Below are 13,383 nucleotides of genomic sequence, written 5' to 3'. Positions count from 1 at the left end.
TTTGGTCTTACTGAGATTTACTGTCAGGGCCCAGGTCTGACAGAATCTGTGCAGAAGATCTAGGTGCTGTTGTAGGCCCTCCTTGGTTGGTGACAGAAGCACCAGATCATCAGCAAACAGTAGACATTTGACTTCGGATTCTAGTAGGGTGAGACCGGGTGCTGCAGACTGTTCTAATGCTCGCGCCAATTCATTGATATATATGTTGAAGAGGGTGGGGCTTAAGCTGCATCCCTGTCTCACCCCACGACCCTGTGAGAAGAAATGTGTGTGTCTTTTGCCAATTTTAACCGCACACTTGTTGTTTGTGTACATGGATTTTATAATGTCGTATGTTTTACCCCCAACACCACTTTCCATCAATTTGTATAGCAGACCCTCATGCCAAATTGAGTCGAAGGCTTTTTTGAAATCAACAAAGCATGAGAAGACTTTGCCTTTGTTTTGGTTTGTTTGGTTGTCAATTAGGGTGTGTAGGGTGAATACATGGTCTGTTGTACGGTAATTTGGTAAAAAGCCAATTTGACATTTGCTCAGTACATTGTTTTCATTGAGGAAATGTACGAGTCTGCTGTTAATGATAATGCAGAGTATTTTCCCAAGGTTACTGTTGACGCATATTCCACGGTAGTTATTGGGGTCAAATTTGTCTCCACTTTTGTGGATTGGGGTGATCAGTCCTTGGTTCCAAATATTGGGGAAGATGCCAGAGCTAAGGACGATGTTAAAGAGTTTTAATATAGCCAATTGGAATTTGTTGTCTGTATATTTGATCATTTCATTAAGGATACCATCAACACCACAGGCCTTTTTGGGTTGGAGGGTTTTTATTTTGTCCTGTAACTCATTCAAGGTAATTGGAGAATCCAGTGGGTTCTGGTAGTCTTTAATAGTTGATTCTAGGATTTGTATTTGATCATGTATATGTTTTTGCTCTTTATTCTTTGTTATAGAGCCAAAAAGATTGGAGAAGTGGTTTACCCATACATCTCCATTTTGGATAGATAATTCTTCGTGTTGTTGTTTGTTTAGTGTTTTCCAATTTTCCCAGAATTGGTTAGAGTCTATGGATTCTTCAATTACATTGAGCTGATTTCTGACGTGCTGTTCCTTCTTTTTCCGTAGTGTATTTCTGTATTGTTTTAGTGATTCACCATAGTGAAGGCGTAGACTCAGGTTTTCCGGGTCTCTATGTTTTTGGTTGGACAGGTTTCTCAATTTATTTCTTAGATTTTTGCATTCTTTATCAAACCATTTGTCATTGTTGTTCATTTTCTTCGGTTTTCTATTTGAGATTTTTAGATTTGATAGGGAAGCTGAGAGGTCAAAAATACTGTTAAGATTTTCTACTGCCAAGTTTACACCTTCACTATTGCAGTGGAACGTTTTACCCAGGAAGTTGTCTAAAAGGGATTGAATTTGCTGTTGCCTAATTGTTATTTGGTAGGTTTCCAAACTGCATTCCTTCCATCTATAGCATTTCTTAATGTTACTTAGTTCCTTTGGTTTTGATGTCTCTCTCTCTCTCTCTCTCTCTCTCTCTCTCTCTCTCTCTCTCTCTCTCTCCCTCTCCCTCTCCCTCCAGGTCGTGCATTGCTGAGGTTGAACGGGGAGAAGTTGGAGAGGATGGGCATTGTCCAAGAAACATTGAGACAGGAGGTTCTACAGCAGGTCCTTCAGCTACAAGTCAGAGAGGAGGTCCGCAACCTGCAGTTGCTCAGCAGAGGTGAGCACTGTGTGTGTGTGTGTGTGTGTGTGTGTGTGTGTGTGTGTGTGTGTGTGTGTGTGTGTGTGTGTGTGTGTGTGTGTGTGTGTGTGTGTGTGCGTGTGCGTGTGCGTGTGCGTGTGTGCGTGTGCGTGTGTGTGCGTGAGTCTGTGCACGCGTGTGTGTTTAAGGACATGTAAAGTGTTCCATAACACACATGTCCAGACATCAATAGCCTGCTGAGGTCACTTTGTGCTGACCTGGATTCAGCTGTTAATGAGGATAGAACACAGCAGTATAAAATACAATATAGTCAAAGGTAAAAGTGTATTATTAATATCATGATTTTGGCATCCTATTTATAGGGCTAATGGTAACTACTTCTAAACTTCCAAAGATGCAATCAACCATGGATGAATGATAGGAAACCTAGCTTCTTGTTGAAATGATGGTGTCCTTTGTTTTGCAAATCAGATGTCAATGTAGCCTACTTACACCCAACCTCAGTCTGAATTTACTTTCACATACAATTAGAGGGGTTACTTTGTCAGGGTGGAATAGTCCATTATTATGAACCAGTAGGTGGGTGATTAATGTCACTTAATCACACTTAATGACACTTTCTACTATTATGAGTAAAACTTGGATTATATTAATATTGATATGAAATATACAGTATGTATATGTATAGAAATAAATTATTGATCTGTTATGAATTATTATTCACCTGTAAGGATTCGTAAACTTTTTTTGCGGCCTTCTTCGGCCTTCTTCTTCGTCAACATTGTGGCCTCATTAACCTGGGCAGAGTGGCCTCGAGCGGAGAAATATAATTAGAACAATTATATATATACACTACTGTTCAAACGTTTGGGGTCACTTAGAAAAGTTCTTTGTTTTTTAAAGAATAGCACAAACATTTTAATAAAATAACATAAAATTGATCAGAAATACAGTGTTGTAAATGACTATTGTAGCTGGAAACGTCAGATTTTTTTATGGAATATCTACATAGGTGTACAGAGACCCATTATCAGCAACCATCACTCCTGTGTTCCAATGGCACGTTGTGTTAGCTAATCCAAGTTTAGCATTTTAAAAGGCTAATTGATTATTAGAAAACTCGCAAAACACCAGTCTCAACGTCAACAGTGAAGAGGCGACTCCGGGTTGTGGGCCTTCTAGGCAGAGTTCCTCTGTCCAGTCTCAATGTCAACAGTGAAGAGGCGACTCCGGGATGTGGGCCTTCTAAACAGAGTTCCTCTGTCCAGTCTCAACGTCAACAGTGAAGAGGCGACTCCGGGATGCTGGCCTTCAAGGCAGAGTTCCTCTGTCCAGCGTCTGTGTTCTTTTTCCCAACTTAATCTTATATTTTTATTGGCCAGTCTGAGATATGGCTTTTTCTTTGCAACTCTGCCTAGAAGGCCAGCATCCCGGAGTCGCCTCTTCACTGTTGACGTTGAAACTGGTGTTTTGCAGGTAATATTGTGTGGGTACTGAGACTCCATGGATTGATGAGGAATTTAAAAACTGTATGGTTGAAAGAGATGGGGCTAAAGAAGTGGCTAATAAGTCTGACTGCACATCTGACTGGCTGACTTACTGCAAATTGGAGAAATTATGAAATTAACTTCAACAAAAAGAAGAAGAAACTGTATTATGAAGCCAAGATCAACGATATAAAGAATTATGGAGAAAAAATGTTTGAGTATTTAAATGAAATTATGGGCAGAAAGACAAATTCAACTCCATCTTTCATTGAATCAAATGGCTTATTCATCACAAAACCATTTAATTTAATGCCAATTATTTTAATGATTATTTCATTGGCAAAAAGGGCAAGCTTAGCCAGGAAATGCCAACAACGAACAGTGAGCAATTGTATTAATGCATGAAAAAAACGAATAATGAAGGAAAAGCATTGCAAGTTTGAATTTTGTAAAGTTAGTGTTGGAGAGGTGGGGAAATGATTGTTATCGATGACAGACCTCCTGGCATTGACAACTTAGATGGAAAGCTACTAGGATGGTAGCTGACTCTATAGCCACTCCTTTCTGTCATATTTTTAATCTGAGCCTAGAGGAAAGTCTTTGTCCTCAGGCGGGAAGCCAAAGTCATTCTGCTAACCAAGAGTGGTTCTAACAGCAGACCTATAAACTTGCTGCCAGCTCTTAGCAAACTGTTGGAAAAAATAGTGTTTGACCAAATACAATGCTATTTCCCTGTAAACAAATCAACAACAGACTTTCAGCATGCTTATAGAGAAGGGAACTCAACATGTACTGCACTGACACAAATTACTGATGATTGGTTGAAAGATATTGATAATAATAAGATTGTGGGAGCTATACTGTTAGATTTTAGTGCAGCCTTTGATATTATTGACCATAACCTGTTGTTGAAAAAACTTTTGTGTTATGGCTTTTCAACGTCTGCCATATCGTGGATTCAGAGCTATTTATCTAATAGATCTCAAAGAGTTTTCTTTAATGGAAGCTTCCCTAATGTCACACATGTCAAGTGTGGTGTACCGCAGGGCAGCTCTCTAGGCCCTCTACTCTTTTCTATTTTTACCAATGACCTGCCACTGGCATTAAACAAGGCATGTGTGTCCATGTATGCTGATGATTCAACCATATATGCATCAGCAACCACCTCTAATGAAGTAACTGAAACCCTTAACAAAGAGTTGCAGTCTGTTTTGGAATGGGTGGCCAGTAATAAACTGGTCCTGAACATCTCTAAAACTAAGAGCATTGTATTTGGTACAAATCATTCCTTAAGTTCACGACCTCAGCTGAATCTGGTAATGAATGGTGTGGCTGTTGAACAAGTTGAGGAGACTACATTACTTGGTGTTACTTTAGATTGTAAACTGTCATGGTCAAAAGATATAGATTCAAAGGTTGTAAAGATGGGGAGAGGTCTGGCCGTAATAAAGAGATGCTCTGCTTTTTTGACACAACACTCCAAAAAGCAAGTTCTGTAGGCTCTAGTTTTGTCTAATCTTGTCACGTTCCTGACCTGTTTTCTGTTGTTTTGTATGTGTGTGATGGTCAGGGCGTGAGTTTTGGGTGGGCAGTCTATGTTTGCTGTTTCTATGTTGGTTTTGGGTTGCCTGGTATGGCTCTTAATTAGAGGCAGGTGTTTTGCGTTTTCCTCTAATTGAGAGTCATATTAAGGTAGGTTGTTCTCACTGTTTGTTTGTGGGTGATTGTCGCTGTGTCTGTGTATTTTGCACCACACGGTACTGTCTCGTCTCGTTCGTTCGGTCGTTCCTGTTTATGTGTTCCTCGTTTCATGTAAGTTCATAGTTTAGGTCTGTCTAGTTCGTTTTGTTATTTTGTTAATCATTCAAGTGTATTTCGTTTCGTGTTTTTCCGTCTTGTCAAATAAACATTATGTATTCATCACCCGCTGCGCCTTGGTCTACTCACTCACCGAGGGACGGCCGTTACAGAATCACCCACCAAACCCAGATCAAGCAGCGGGTTAACGCACAGCCACGACAGCAGCAGTGGGAAAAGGAGGATTGGACATGGGAAGAGATCCTGGACGGTAAAGGACCCTGGGCAGAGCCAGTGGAGTGTCGCCGCCCCAAAGCGGAGCTGGAGGCAGCGAAAGCGGAGAGGCGACGTTATGAGGAGGCAGCACGGAAGCAAGGCTGGAGGCCCGTGAGTAACACCCAAAAATTTCTTGGGGGGGGGGGGGGGCTAAAGGGGAGTGTGGCGAAGCCGGGTTGGATACCTGAGCCAACTCCCCGGGCTTGCCGTGGAGTAAGAGGGCGTCGTACTGGTCAGACACCGTGTTATGCGGTAAAGCGCACGGTGTCCCCAGTACGCGTGCTTAGCCCAGTGCGGGCTATTCCACCTTGCCGCACTGGGAGGGCTAGGTTGGGCATCGAGCCGAGTGCCATGAAGCCGGCCCAACGTATCTGGTCTCCAGTACGTCTCCTCGGGCCGGCGTACATGGCACCAGCCTTACAGGTGGTGTCCCCGGTTCGCCTGCATAGCCCAGTGCGGGCTATTCCACCTCGCCGCACTGGCAGGGCTACGGGGACCATTCAACCTGGTAAGGTTGGGGAGGCTCGGTGCTCAAGAGCACGTGTCCTCCTTCACGGTCCGGTATATCCGGCGCCACCTTCCCGCCCCAGCCTAGTACCACCAGTGCCGACACCACGCACCAGGCTTCCAGTGCATCTCCAGAGCCCTGTTCCTCCTCCACGCACTCTCCCTATGGTGCGTGTCTCCAGCCCAGTGCCTCCAGTTCCGGTACCGCGCACCAGGCTGTCTCTCCGTCTCCTCCCTACAGAACTGCCCGTCTGCCCAGCGGCGCCTGAACTGCCCGTCTGCCCAGCGGCGCCTGAACTGCCCGTCTGCCCAGCGGCACCTGAACTGCCCGTCTGCCCAGCGGCGCCTGAACTGCCCGTCTGCCCAACGGCGCCTGAACTGCCCGTCTGCCATGAGCCTGCAAAGCCGCCCGTCTGCCAAGAGCCTACAGAGCCTTCCGCCAGACCGGATCAGCCAGAGCCTTCCGCCAGACCGGATCAGCCAGAGCCTTCCGCCAGACCGGATCAGCCAGAGCCTTCCGCCAGACCGGATCAGCCAGAGCCTTCCGCCAGACCGGATCAGCCAGAGCCTTCCGCCAGACCGGATCAGCCAGAGCCTTCCGCCAGACCGGATCAGCCAGAGCCGTCCAGCCAGGACCAGCCAGAGCCGTCCAGCCAGGACCAGCCAGAGCCGTCCAGCCAGGACCTGCCAGAGCCGTCCAGCCAGGACCTGCCAGAGCCGTCCAGCCAGGACCTGCCAGAGCCGTCCAGCCAGGACCTGCCAGAGCCGTCCAGCCAGGACCTGCCGGAGTCCCTCAGCCAGGACCTGCCGGAGTCCCTCAGCCAGGACCTGCCGGAGTCCCTCAGCCAGGACCTGCCGGAGTCCCTCAGCCAGGACCTGCCGGAGTCCCTCAGCCAGGACCTGCCGGAGTCCCTCAGCCCGGACCTGCCGGAGTCCCTCAGCCCGGACCTGCCGGAGTCCCTCAGCCCGGACCTGCCGGAGTCCCTCAGCCCGGACCTGCCGGAGTCCCTCAGCCCGGACCTGCCGGAGTCCCTCAGCCCGGACCTGCCGGAGTCCCTCAGCCCGGACCTGCCGGAGTCCCTCAGCCCGGAGCTGCTGCCCCTTATCCCGGAGCTGCTGCCCCTTATCCCGATGCTGCCCCTTCATCTAGGTGGGTTTAGTTGGAGGGTGGTCATTGGGAGGGGGATACAGAAGCGGGGAGTGACTATGGTGGTGTGGGGACAGCGTCCGGAGCCTGAGCCACCACCGTGGTCAGATGCCCACCCAGACCCTCCCCTGGACTTTGTGCTGGTGCGCCCGGCGTTCGCACCTTGAGGGGGGGGGTTCTGTCACGTTCCTGACCTGTTTTCTGTTGTTTTGTATGTGTGTGATGGTCAGGGCGTGAGTTTTGGGTGGGCAGTCTATGTTTGCTGTTTCTATGTTGGTTTTGGGTTGCCTGGTATGGCTCTTAATTAGAGGCAGGTGTTTTGCGTTTTCCTCTAATTGAGAGTCATATTATTAAGGTAGGTTGTTCTCACTGTTTGTTTGTGGGTGATTGTCGCTGTGTCTGTGTATTTTGCACCACACGGTACTGTCTCGTCTCGTTCGTTCGGTCGTTCCTGTTTATGTGTTCCTCGTTTCATGTAAGTTCATAGTTTAGGTCTGTCTAGTTCGTTTTGTTATTTTGTTAATCATTCAAGTGTATTTCGTTTCGTGTTTTTCCGTCTTGTCAAATAAACATTATGTATTCATCACCCGCTGCGCCTTGGTCTACTCACTCACCGAGGGAGGACCGTTACAAATCTTGATTATTGTCCAGTTGTGTGGTTGAGTGCTGCAAGGAAATACCTAGTTAAGCTGCAGCTGGCCCAGAACAGAGCGGCACGTTTTGCTCTTAATTGTAATCAGAGGGCTGATATAAATACTATGCATGCCAGTCTCTATTGGCTAAGAGTTGGGGAGAGACTGCATCACTTCTTCTTTTTATAAGAAACATTAATTTGTTGAAAATCCCAAATTGTTTGTATAGTCAACTTACACACAGCTCTGACACACACACTTATCCCACCAGACATGTCACCAGGGGTCTTTTCACAGTCCCCAAATCCAGAACAAATTCAAGAAAGCGTACAGTTTTATATAGAGCCCTAATTGCATGGAACTTCCTTCCATCTCATATTGCTAAAATAAACAGTAAATCTGGTTTTATGTAGGCTACATGTGCCTTTTATAAATTATGTAGTTCTGTTTTTGTGCTGTTCTTGTCTATTGATGTTCTGTATTATGTCATTCTGTATTATGTTTCATATTTTGTGTGGACCCCAGGAAGAGTAGCTGCTGCTTTTGCAACAGCTAATGGGGATCCTAATAAAATATCAAATACCAAATAGACAGGGACAGAGGGACAGATAGAGAGAGGGATAGACAGGGACAGAGAGGGACAGATATAGAGAGATATAGACAGGGACAGAGAGGGACAGACAGAGAGAGATAGACAGGGAGAGAGAGGGACAGATAGAGATAGACAGGGAGAGAGAGGGACACAGAGAGAGAGAGAGAGAGAGAGGGAGAAAGAGAGAGAGAATTAAAATGCTGTGTCGGGCATTTCTGTTAATAGAGTACCAAATTTAATTTCCCAGTTCAACAAGCCTTGACTGTGTCCTATCAGAGACAGCTAATTGAGTGTCCCTATAAAACACCTGAGAACCAAGGGGACAGGTGGGCGCGGGGGGGGGGTGGAAGGATGTAGAGAGGAGAGGAAGTGAGGTGAAGACTGGGTTGAGGTGAGGGAGGTGAGAGAGGGGTGATTAAGGGGTAGGGGGTGGAGGTAGTGAGTAGTGAGTGTTGGAATGAGGAAAGGAGGAAGTGAAAAGAGGGGGGCGGTTAAGACTACCACTACTCTCATTGTCGGAGAGTCCTAGAGAATGCATTCGGCATCATGGCTGCAAGGATGACTATTCTTGGTCGGCCCATTTACATTTACATTTGAGTCATTTAGCAGATGTTTTTATACTATGTTAGAGTGACTTACAGTACAGTATCTTTCATTTGTATATAGCTAGGTGAGATAACCACATATCACAATCATAGTTGTGGCAGAGTACAATAATCTCCAAGGGCCAGGGAGACTCTCTTGTGCCAGGGCGACACGGCTTGCAAGTGAAACAAGAAACATGGCGCCGATAGAAATGGCAGCCGTGCTTCTAGCCCCTAGGCATTAACCTCTCTCTCAACGTCAACAAAACAAAGGAGCTGATTGTGGACTTCAGAAAACAGCAGAGGGAGCACCCCTCTATCCACATCGACGGGACCACAGTAGAGAAGATGGAAAGCTTCAAGTTCCTCGCCGTACACATCACTGACAAACTGAAATGGTCCACCCACACAGACAGTGTGGTGAAGAAGGCGCAACAGCACCTCTTCAATCTCAGGAGGCTGAAGAAATCTGTCTTGGCACCTAAAACCCTCACAACTTTTTACAGATGCACAATTGAGAGCATCCTGTTGGGCTGTATCACCGCCTGGTATGGTAACTGCACCGCCCGCAACCGCAGGGCTCTCCAGAGGGTGGTGCGGTCTGCCCAACGCATCATCAGGGGCAAACTACTTTCCCCTCCAGGACACCTACAGCACCCAATGTCACAGGAAGGCCAAAAAGATCTTCAAGGACAACAACAACCCGAGCCACTGCCTGTTCACCCCGCTATCATCCAGAAGGCAAGGTTAGTACAGGTGCATCAAAGCTGGGACAGAGAGACTGAAAAACAGCTTCTATCTCAAGGCCATCAGACTGTTCAATAGCAATCACTAGCACATTAAAGGCTGCTGCCCTATATACATAGACTTTAATAATGGAACACTAATCACTTTAATAATATTTACATATTTTGCATTACTCATCTCATATGTATATAATGTATTCTATTCTATTGCACTGTATCTTAGTCTATGCCGCACTGACATTGCTTGTCCAAATATTTATATATTCTTAATTCCATTCCTTTACTTAGTTGTGTGTATTGAGTGTATTGTTGTGAAATTGTTAGATATTACTGCACTGTTGGAACTAGAAACACAAGCATTTCGCTACACCTGCAATAACATCTGCTAAACACGTGTATGTAACCAATACATTTTTTATTTTGATTTGAAGTTCAGGGACTTCTTCCTCTCCCCTCTTGATGTGTGCCATGGCAGGAAGACATGGTTAGGAGAGAACAACTCAACCCAAGGCCAGCCAATCATGCAGAATAGGCCTTTGTTTGGACTGCTCACACAGAAACCCATTGATGGACGCACACAGTTCTTTATGTGTGCATTGTGAACCAAAGTACTTTGTACTAAAATGTAGAGTTTTAACTTCTTGTCAATATGGGGGCGCTGTTTCCACTTTGGAAAAAATCGTGCCCAAATTAAACTGCCTCGTACTCTATTCTAGATCGTACAATATGCATATTATTATGCATGCACTTCATACGCCTTCCACTAGATGTCAACATGCAGTGGAAGGTAGAATGGGGTGTCTAGCTTGATCTGAGGTCGAACAAGAGCTCTTGGAATGACGTGTCCAGAATTTCCTTTCTCTACCTAGGCGCGGGAAGCACCTCCATATTGTCTTATGATAAGCGTTCGGTATACACGGCTAATATCTCCGGCTTTGTTTTTATTTGATACATATTAGAAAAACATCATGAAGTAGGTTTTTTCAACCGAGTTTCATCAGTTTATTCAACGTTTAATGGGACTTTTGGAGTTTTCCGTTCTCTGCGTCGAGAGAAATTGGGAACGTCATCAACATTGGCTAGCCTTGTGGAGCGAATTCGACAGGAGAAAAGGACATTCTAAAACCAAACAACGATTTATCCTCGACCTAGGACTCCTTGTACAAGATTCTGATGGAAGCTCAACAAAAGTAAGAACAATTTATGATGTTATTTCGTATTTCTGTGGAAAATGTTATTCCTATTCTCTGCCGTTTTGGCGGGCGCTGTCTTGCAATAACGCAAGCTGTTTGTTATGGGAAAGTTATTTTTAAAAATCTAACACAGCGGTTGCATTAAGAACCAGTGTATCTTTCATTTGCTGTCCAACATGTATTTTTTAGTAAAGTTTATGATGAGTTCTTTGGTCAGATTAGGTGAGTGTCCAAACTAGCTCCGGACATTCTGGTGAATCGATGCTACATATTCACAATGTATAACCACGGTTTGCAGCTCTAAATATGCACATTTTCGAACAAAACATAAGTGTATTGTATAACCTGATGTTATAAGACTGTCATCTGATGAAGTTGGTCAAGGTTAGGGATTAATTTTATATATTTTGCTGGTTTTTGCGATCGCTACCTTTTGCTGCTAATAAATGCATTTGTGTGTTTGGCTATTGTGGTAAGCTAATATAATGCTATATTGTGTTTTCGCTGTAAAACACTTAAAAAATCACAAGATGTTTATCTTTCATTTGCTGTACACCATATATTTTTCATAAAAGTTTTATGATGAGTATTTAGGTATTTCACGTTGCTCTCTGTAATTATTCTGGCTGCTTTGGTGATATTTTTGATGGTAGCTGCAATGTAAAACTATGATTTATACCTCAAATATGCACATTTTCGAACAAAACATACATTTATTGTATAACATGTTATAAGACTGTCATCTGATGAAGTTGTTTCTTGGTTAGTGACTAATTATATCTCTATTTGGTCGGTTTTGTGATAGCTACCTATGCGGTAGAAAAATGGTGAAAATATGCAGTTGAGTCTTTTGCTATTGTGGTTAGCTAATAGAAATACATATTTTGTTTTCGCTGTAAAACATTTAAAAAATTGGAAATGATGGCTGGATTCACAAGATCATTTGCTGTATTGGACTTGTGATTTCATGAAAATTATATTATATGATATCCCTGTCGCGTTAGGCTAGGCTATGCTAGTCAGCTTTTTTGATGAGGAGGATCCCGGATCCAGGAGAGAGAAGCGGTAGATTAATCTTGTTAATAAAATGAAACTTGATTCTGTTGTCTCAGTGTGCATTCATTTAGATTAGATTGAACTACACCACACAAGTAGCTCAACTCAACTGTCAGCACTTGATGTTCAAATAGAATGCTTTGAAACACCTTGTTTTGAGATGAAGAAATGGCAACAGAGCTCGTTCAGCACACCTTTATTCTTGCCTATGAAAGTAAACCACAATACAGTACAAAAGTGTCTGCTAAGAACAGACGTGTGTAATGAATACTCAGGGAGAAAAAGGTGTAGATTCACACGCAGAGCGCAGCATATGTTTATTAAGCCTTCACAGAAGGCAGGAATCATAGTCGCAGGCACACAGAACACAAAGAAACAGGGCTATGTTCCAGAACACAAAGAAACAGGGCTACGTTCAAGAAAACAAAGAAACAGGGCTACGTTCCAGAACACAAAGAAACAGCGCTACGTTCCAGAACACAAAGAAACAGGGCTACGTTCAAGAAAACAAAGAAACAAGGCTACGTTCAAGACCACAAAGAAAAATAACACAAGGTTGACTAAGAAAAGAAAAGCAGAACCTTACAACATGTAAACAACACGTGTTAATTAAATATAATTAGTGTCAGACAATAAATGCAATTATTTGCACAATAGTACAAATGTGTCTACGAAAAACAGACATATAAACAACAAAAGTGCCTATGGAATAAAATGAAAGTGTCTAGTGTCTGACTCCTGTGATGTCTGTGGTCCCAGTCGTTCGGTCCCTATCTTCTTCTTGAAGTCATGCATGAACTCATGCAGCTGGTGATCAAATTCCCCCCAGAGTTTTGCCGATAGTTCATCCATGAAATCTGCTTTAGGTGCCAGGGCCCTGTAGAGGATGAAAAGAGGGGTGGAAATTAGAGGAGTGTCTGTGGAGAGCAGTGTGCATGGTGAGGAGAGGAGGAAAGAGGACAACAGAATATGGGAGAGGGTATCAGAGTAAAGGAGGAGAGTCTGAAATTATTTGCCTCTGGGACAAGCTGGTGGCTCGGTATATGACGTTCTCCAGATCTTGATTTGGAATGCCTTTGCAAGGGATGTGTCAAGGACTGAGTCTTTAGCACTTTTCTCCCTTCTTCTCACAGCCCTACTACTTGTGGCATTGGTGAGGAGCAGGCCAGTGGAGTAGGTCTTGGAGGAGGGCCCAGGATAGAACTTCCAAGGTCAGGCATAGAGATTGTTTCCCAAACTGCACTGCAGCTCAGTGCGGCAGATGGGCTGGGGGCTGACAACGAGTCAATACTGGAGGCTGAGGTAGTGCTGGGGGCCGGTGAACAGGCAGTGCTGGGCAAAACCTGGTGCTGTCCCCATTCACTGGTGTTTGTACCTTGCAAAAAAGTAGAGGGCAAACAACACCGCTCAAACATTTGCAACATTTTAACTAGCTGGACCTTGCTACCGAACTTTGACTTCGGTGTTACCTATGTGGGAAGCTTATGATTTACTATCTCTGAAAAAATTATTTGATCAAAAAGATCTAAAGATCTTTAGTTTAGTTGATTTCGCTTGCTTCCTCTGCACGAGTATGCTGCTAGGGCTAGCTAGCCAGCCAAGTAGCTAGCGCTAGCTGACTAGCTATTGTTAGCAAACATGGCTACTGTTTTCGTCTA

At 44.5% G+C, this 13,383-nt stretch overlaps 1 protein-coding gene across 3 annotated transcripts in view; it reads left to right on the top strand.

The window, feature by feature from the left end:
* Positions 1 to 13,383, top strand: part of LOC139542912 (sterile alpha motif domain-containing protein 10-like) — a 148,479-nt gene that overhangs the window by 118,136 nt on the left and 16,960 nt on the right. For all 3 annotated transcript variants that reach the window (XM_071348891.1, XM_071348890.1, XM_071348889.1), the window contains exon 4: positions 1,586 to 1,726. In XM_071348891.1, the coding sequence (XP_071204992.1) occupies positions 1,586 to 1,726 (141 nt within the window). The remainder of the gene's footprint in view (positions 1 to 1,585; positions 1,727 to 13,383) is intronic.

Source organism: Salvelinus alpinus, chromosome 17 (genome assembly GCF_045679555.1).
Source record: "Salvelinus alpinus chromosome 17, SLU_Salpinus.1, whole genome shotgun sequence".
In the NCBI taxonomy this organism is placed as follows: Eukaryota; Metazoa; Chordata; class Actinopteri; order Salmoniformes; family Salmonidae; genus Salvelinus; species Salvelinus alpinus.
This window is presented reverse-complemented; position numbering and strand designations above follow the sequence as displayed.